General features: G+C 45.1%; 1 protein-coding gene across 5 annotated transcripts in view; it reads right to left on the bottom strand.

The window, feature by feature from the left end:
* Positions 1-289: 289 nt before the first annotated feature.
* Positions 290-7862, bottom strand: part of NFX1 (nuclear transcription factor, X-box binding 1) — a 77994-nt gene continuing 70421 nt past the window's right edge. For 2 of the 5 annotated variants that reach the window (XM_061200490.1, XM_061200491.1), the window contains exons 20-24: positions 6071-6169; positions 5405-5471; positions 4159-4304; positions 3377-3481; positions 290-2148 (exon numbers count right to left, since the gene is read on the bottom strand). In XM_061200490.1, coding sequence (XP_061056473.1) covers positions 2076-2148; positions 3377-3481; positions 4159-4304; positions 5405-5471; positions 6071-6169 — 490 coding nt within the window. In that variant the 3' untranslated portion in view covers positions 290-2075. Of the gene's footprint in view, positions 2149-3376; positions 3482-4158; positions 4305-5327; positions 5472-6070; positions 6170-7862 lie in introns of those variants that run through there. The other 3 variants (XM_061200492.1, XM_061200493.1, XR_009702091.1) reach the window with 2 other exon arrangements.

Genomic DNA, 7862 nt, shown 5'->3' with positions numbered 1-7862 from the left:
AACTGTCTCTCCAGTTGTCTGCCCACTCTGGACAACTAATCCTTCCTCAAACCTCCCACAAACCACAGCCCCGGGCTTCATGCCTTTTACCTTTACTCAGCATGCCTCTCTCCTCCAAATGGCAGTCTACCATCTCAAGACTCAGCTCAAATGCTTCCTTCTGTTTTTGTTCCCCATCCAGGCGTCCTTCCCCTAAGCATGAGGGCTAATCCGTTCCTAGCATGCCACAAAAAACTCCTGGTACAGCCCTTCAGCTTTTAATAAACAGACTAATGACCTATTCGTGTCAGTCCAAACCATTTCATTTTATTTGTTCAGGTATGTGTCCCCCACTGGATTACTAACTAAAAGAACAGGCCATGTCTGTTTCCCACAGCCCTAGCACATGCTGGCATGGGTAGGGACGCAAGCATTCACCAGAAGTGCCCTGCTTAGCATTCTAATTTTTCACTTGGCTGGTATTATGGAGAAAGAAGATGCCTATATATTTTCCAGCTACTATAAACTTTCAGCACCTATAACAGACCAGGCACCTCCATGTACATTATCTCATTTAATCCTCACAACCCTGGTGAGTTAGGTGATATCTCCACTCCACCAAGCAGCCGCAAGCTGTTACGTGGCAGAGCTGGAATGTGAGATCAGGTCTCCTGCTTTCTGCTGATTTTGAGATGCTCTCAATGTACAGTTCACCCACTGAACTCACTGCTTGAAAGAAGTAACAGATGCTCATGAGCTTCCTGTTGGGTGTGGTGCCACTGACCCTCTGCTAAATGGGCTCAGGTAGAGGTGGTTTTGTAGTTCTCCATCTCTTCCCTCCAGTCACCTGTTCCCATTGCTGTACATCATGTCCTTGAAGGCAGATCATCTGGGTCAGGACCAAAGGGCAGCCCTGCTCTTCCTAGTAAAATTAAGTGCCAGGTTTGTGATGTCACTTCTCAATTCTCCTTCTGTTGCTCTGGGGCTTGTAGCTTGTTCTGGAGCAGAAGGAAGTTGTTGGAAGTCTGGCCTCCATGCTGGAGAGGTGCCAATGCAAAGAGAGCCAAACTAATGTAACTACTGATGTACCTGCCTTAAAAGGAGCCTGAAGAATGCCTCCAGTGGGCTGCTGGCATAAGCCCTGGACTGTCCACATGGTTTTTTGAATATTCAAACAGAGGTCCAGAGCTCAGAGACAGGGAAAGCCAATACGGCTGCTGCAGGCCTGGGAGAAAGCAACAGAGGAAAGGTAAGTGTCCCAGAGACTCTTTCTCAACCAGAGAGGCGGAGTTCGGGCTGCACTGGTCAGTACGCAGAGGCTGCAGTGCGAACCTGGGGGAAGGAGGAGCTCGCTCTGTGTCCTCCACCGCCACAATGGATAGGCTAACCTGTCTGTCACCACACAGGCTCAGCGATGTGCTATGAGAGGCCCTCCCCTGGACTCCAGAAGACGGAATTCTGTAAAGTCTCCCGACCGCTCTCCTAGGTCTGGAACTGATGGTACTGAGGACCACTAAAATAAGTTCAGTTAGGTAGACCTACGAGAATTTTGGACAAAAGACTCAGCTAAGACAGCTGGGTTTAACCACATGCGTGATTCCAGCTGTGGTGTACCAATTCAATGTTTGGTATTTTGGATTGAGAAGTTAGCCTATGTCTTTCCAAAGATAGTGATCACTTTGGATTAAAAAAACGAGGTGCACCTGATGCTGCAGGCATTTTCAGGAGGAGGATGGATAACTGGGACAACTGAGACCATGACTAAGGGACATTTTCAGGCTAAAATTCTGGTTTGACTAAATCAAGCCCAATGTTCCCCCAACCATCAGAGCGATCACGGTGGTGGTGTGAGGAGCCTCTGCAAATACGACTGAATCACTAGTGACCGTCCAGTCAGAGACATACTGAAACACTTTATACAGACAGAAGAGAGGACAAGGGGATTTCTGACACACTCATGCTTTGGATGTATCAGTTCAAGACAGTATGTGAGCTCTGAGTCCACCAGGCAGTTGGGAACAAGCATGATTTATCTGCTGGCAAACGAGTCTCCACCCCACCTAATCATTCTTTTTTCTAAGTGCATCTTGATCGCCTCAGTCCTGGACATCAAAGTAGTCAATTACTGGCTCCTTGGCTATCTTCTGTAAATTACTGCTCCCAGGATTCCTGAAAAGCAAACACAGAATGATCAATCTTTTCTTGTTTGGGGGAAACAGATTCAGGTCTTGGAAAGTTCAGGATCAGCTGATTTACCATGTGTGAAGCTTTGATAAGACAGTGGGGTCCACATGAGCTGGTAACTGTTGAAATTTGGTGATGGGCACACAGGGGTTTATATTAATATATTATATTAATACCATTCTCTCTACTCTAAAAATTTTCCACAATTAAGTCTTATAAAAAAAAAAATACAGCAAGCAAAGGAAAAAAAGAGATAGCATGTCATAAACAGGCCAGTAACGTTACGTCCCCCAGGTGGTACTGGACACAGCTGTGGAGTAACATGAGGAAACGCAGCCTGTGCTCCTGGGAGTCCAGGCCGCCTGCTTCCAGGGCTAGAGCGGGGCTGGTGCTGGGGAGCTACATGGCCCCAGGTGCTCCCGGCTGAGGCTGTGCCCAATGGGCAACACCTAGTTGTCCCGTCCAGTTCCAGGGGAACACAGATGGCTAGGACGCTCATGGTGATCTGGCAAACTTCCCTACCCAGAGGTTCTGTGTAGGAGGTACTGCTAGGCTTCTGTGTGGAAGGCCAGAACAGGAGGAGAGACCCCACTGTGTTTCCCAGCAACTTCCAGCAGTGTGGCCTTGTCACAGCAGGGCAGCCGGCCCCCTCCTGGGAAGGGAGAGGAAAGGAAGGAGGGATGAAGACCCCTCTCTGCTCCTGTCTGAGAAAACACCTGCCAGATTTGCTGCTTGCCAATGTGGTTTTCTTTTCTCTTTAAATCACGAACATATGTTTTTGTTGTAAAAATGCTTCAAACCATATATAAGCAGACAGAGCAAAACATGAAAGTTCCCCCCTTCACTGTCAACTCCCCCCTAGAATCCCACTTCCATCCCCAGAGTAACTGTTGTGGACCACATGAGGTTCCTAAATCATCTGGTGTGACAGACTGAATCCATTTCCCAGTGTCACCACCTACACCGCGGAAATTATGGCCAGTGACTGCGCTCCCTGGAGGGGGAAGTGGGCATTACAAACATCAAACTTGGGACCCCTCTGGAATGAACATATGTGTCCGACATCTCAGTCAAACCTTATATATCTGAACACAGCACCCCAAAGCCAGGCCCAAGGAGGCCGCCAATGGCTGGTACAGCCCAGGGCAGTTCAGCCCCTGCTGGCTTCTCTGCACAGACAGGGTTCTTTGGAAAGCAGCTGAAGAATCCTTACTTGTCTGTCTGATGTCTGTGATGAGGAATCGGTGGAGGAGGCCGTGACTGTGTCTCCTTTTCAAGTACACCTGTCAGCGTGGTAGGAGGACAAATAGACTTCCCTCTGATAAAAGTAAGAACACAAAGTATTGAAAAGTTAGAACTGTCTGTGGAGAGAGGCAGATAGCTGGAAATCCAGTCCGAGACTTTCACTGTGACGCTGCAGAGCACTCTCTGATATGACCCGTCTCCTCTCAGGCATGGTCAACTTTGTTTAACCCTTGTCCCTTTCACCCACCTCTGCTGGGCCTGCTACCTGCTTCCTCTCGTCTCACACTTGAGTTTTCTTTGTTGGGAGGTTCTTCCGACTCCCCCTGGTTCTGACAGTGATCTTAGGTCCTACTGTCCCCTCCTGGCCCACACTACTGCCTTGGTTTCCTCTAATGGCAAACACTGTTTACAGAGGATGCCTTGAGTCACAGGTCAGCATTCTTTCTGTTTCCATCACGCCAGGAGGACACAAGGGAAAAAGGGACAGATGTGATGGGCAGGTACCCACTCCAGGCCCTCAGGGTCTGACGTGGATTGTATCCTTTAGGTGTGTCTGGCCTGAGGACTGAGGCATGGGCTTTACTTTCTGGTTTGGACCTTTAGATCAGTCAGAATGGCTGGCCCAGAGGCAGACCTTCCACTTCATCTTCCAAGGAAGGAAGTAAGGAAAGCAAATATTGACCAGCCCTGTTTCCCAGGTCCAGCTTGCTCCACCGAGCAGTTCCTTCTGTAATGGCAAGATTCACCCACCTGACCGCAGTGACCACGACGTTGCGCTTCGGTTCACTGTCATAGCTCACGCTCTCCAGGCCGTACACTTGGGCCAGATCGTGGATGATCCGGCGGTGGTCTCTGTTCATGGGAGGGAAGCAGTGGCTCTTCTTACTATTCTTTCCCTGTATTGAGGGAAAAGATGACTGATTGATAAAAATCATCTTGAAAACAGGATATGTCCACAGAGGTCCTTCCCACCATCTCAGAACAGCCTGGGTCAATACAGAGACAGCTGAGTTTTGAAGGCCCACAGCACACAGCATTTCACTGACTGCTAAGCAAGCCGAGGGTGTGGGAGGATGAGGGCTGATGCATTTCCTTCATCTCCTCTGTGAGCCACATGGTAGCAGTTGGCCGGGGTTAGAGGAACAGAGGGCAAGTAAACTGAGACTTACACGGACAGTGCAATGGTTCCTCCTGTGGGGCCCGTAACTGGGGACTGAGTGATGTTCCCAAGAAATGACTAAATAAATTGAAGACTTATAAACAAGAAAATCTCACTTCCTATAAAAAGTACATTTACGCTAAAAATCATGAGTGTACAGATACAGACACGCAAGCACAGAAATACATTTGCTCAGGCTTCCTAATTAGGAGGGGAACAATGATTCCATTTTCTCCTTTGTGTTAGTATCCTGCTGGGAAGTGGGAACAGAAGGGAAGGGGATGAGGAGATGGCGGGAAGGAAACCCATCTTCACAAGATGTGGAGCTGAAGTAGCCACCTCACCCTCACCCACAGGCCCCTGAATGAAGAGGGAGCCACCGAGGGGCAGGCTGCCTCCAGGACAGCTTCACTCTCTTGAAGGAGTCTGTGCCACTACCCATTCAACTTTTTTTCCTCGCCCAAAGGTTTCTCTCCTGCCTCTGGGGTACTAAGAACCAGTGTGTCCCATTATACAATAGCCCTTCAGAGATCTGAGGACCGAGCATGTCTTCCTAAGTATCCCTACTGAATCCCCTTCATCCAGAGTTTCTTCACCCATTCTTAGGCACGGAGCTAGGATTTTTATTTACATTTAATATTATTGCAGGTATCTTTTCTGAACCAGGACAGGGTTTCCATGGATGTTATAATGTATGGACTTTTGGGAGAGATAAGGATCCTCAAGGCAGCTGTGACTCTTTCCTATAACTACTTTATACCGACAGTGTTTCCGGGACTTGACTTTTTTATCAAGCTGGCCTTAGAGACATGTACAACTGGATGTTTTCACTTCAACCTTATTCACAGCCTCCACAAGGGCTTCCATTTCCTTCTCAACGTCGCTGACAAACTTTAAGTCCTTCCTGAAATGAGAAATAACCACAGTTAATTTCATTTGTTTCTGATCTTCTGAGAATCCCTTCTACCCACCCTCTGCCTGTAAAGTGCAGGCAGTGGACAATGTGGGCAGAAAACCTGCAGAGGTCAGGAACTGTCAGATAACAGAAGGTTGAATGTGATGGAACAAAGGAAGAGAAAGTAAGAAAACAAATATGAGAAAAGGGAAGATGGAAGGAGAACTAGCCACCAGAGGGCCAGGAGACTGGAGGAAAATAAGACTTTTTACCACCCAAGTGAGGACCACCCATGTGATTAAGACCTGGGCAGACAGAGGTGGAATGCAGCCAGAGATCCTTCAATTCAGGCTAGTCCAGCCCTTGGGGGGTCCCGACTCCTACCACAGGGCCCAAACACACACACACACACTCTTTCTCCCCAAGTTCAATTCTTCAATGGGACAGTTTTGAGAGACCAAGAGAAGGATTTTTATTAAACATCATATAATCCCTTATAGATATATAAACTGGCTCAATCACAGAGGACTGCATATTAGTTACTACATCTTAAAAGATCAAACACTTTGGTAAGTCACAATTAAGAAAGTAGGTAACAACTTACATACCTAGCATCTTCTTTCAAACTATCACTGAATTTTGACCCTGAAGAACGTACGTTGAAAGGATCAGAATCATCACTGATATGAAATGCCTCTGCTAACCGCCTGAAAGTGAGAGAGAAGTAAGTAAATGAAAGGAAAGGAGGGGGAGGAAAACTATCTCATAGTAACAGAGTGCCCACCAGGTCCTAAATTCTTTATACGTTAATGATCTCATTTCAATAAACTTAATTATTAAGGAGAATAAGAACAACTTGGGACAAGATATTGAATTGTCTTCAAAGAACAAAAAAAATAAGACAGATCTAGATGGTTCTGAGCAAGCTGTAGGCTGATACTGGGGACTTAGATTGTTAGGTGAAGAGAAGGCTGAGGGAGGGAAAGCACTGGGGATGGTCAGTGGGGGATGACTTCCTCTGAGGTTTCACCTAAACATCAGATACATAGACAGATAATATTAAAATTAATATCACTTTAGAAAATAAAGAATTGCATTTACAACACAAGCTCTGCATTATTTTTAATGTATTTCCTTTCAGATTTTTCCTCTGTAATTTTAAGTAGTTGCAATCAGTGTATATAAAACTTTGAATCTTTTTTCACCTTATTATTATGTGATTAGCATTTCTCATATTACTATTTGATTTTCACACTCCCTGTATTAATAGCTGCATAATCTTCTAATTATATATATCACACATTTTACTTAAACAGTCCCCATTTAGGTTTCTTTTGTTCATTTGTTTTTTCTTGTTTTGTTCTTTTTCTTTTTCCGTTTTTTTTAAATTTATTAAAAAAATTTTTTTATATCCCATTTAGGTTTCTTCAACAGTTCTCCAGTTTCTCAATATTATAAGTAACACAATATCTCTGAACAAAAAGCTTTTGAGATTATTTTTCTGGAAAATGTTTCCAAGGTATGGGATAACTAGGTTAAATGGTATGGACATCAGACCCTTGATCATCGTGGTCTAAGGGCTCCACAGTGCTGCTTCTGTTTTGACCAGCAGTATGTGAGCTTTGTGTCACCTCACCAACATCCAGGTATGTATGTCATTTTTTTGTTTGTTTGTTTGTTTGTTTTTAAAGATAGATAAAATTCAGCTTAGCACTTAGTACAATTTTCTTTTACACAGAGATAGGGTTCTCTTACATGCTTCATGCCCATAAGAATTTGGTTTACTGTTGCTAGATTTTCTAATTTTTTAATAGAGGTTTAATTTTCAAATTTTTAAGAGAATTCCTAGGGGGGAGATATTTCGATGTTTTGATTAGCTGGACACTAATTCAAACACAAACACCAATAAAACATGTCTGTGGGATGAATATGGCCAGCCAGTTTTTCATTTTTGCAATGGAGCATATATTTGCAACTTTATTTTTTATTTATCTATCTATTTTTTATTTTGGCTGTGCTGGGTCTTCGTTGTTGGATTCTCTCTAGTTGCAGTGCGCAGGCTCCAGAGCGCGCGGGCTCAGTAGTTGCAGTGCATGGGCTTCTCTCTAGCTGCGGCATGCGGGTTTAGTTGCCCCACGGCGTGTGCGAATCTTAGTTCCCCGACCAGGGATTGAACCCATGTTCCCTGGATTGGAAGGCGGATTCTTAACCACAGGACTACCTGGGAGGTCCCTATTTGCAAGTTTAGATGGCATTTTCCCTTTCAAATTCACACTTCTTTTTTTTTTCTTAGGTCTGTGAGTATTTAAGAAAGAATCCTTACATAAAGGGTCATTATGTGATCATTCAAAGATCGAGGAGAAATTCAAAAGGCTTTCAGAAATGGCTAGTTCTAATCAA

The sequence above is a fragment of the Eubalaena glacialis genome, chromosome 9, assembly GCF_028564815.1.
Source record: "Eubalaena glacialis isolate mEubGla1 chromosome 9, mEubGla1.1.hap2.+ XY, whole genome shotgun sequence".
Lineage (NCBI taxonomy): Eukaryota > Metazoa > Chordata > Mammalia > Artiodactyla > Balaenidae > Eubalaena > Eubalaena glacialis.
The sequence above is the reverse complement of the archived record's forward strand: the minus strand, read 5'-3'. Positions and strand labels throughout refer to the sequence as shown.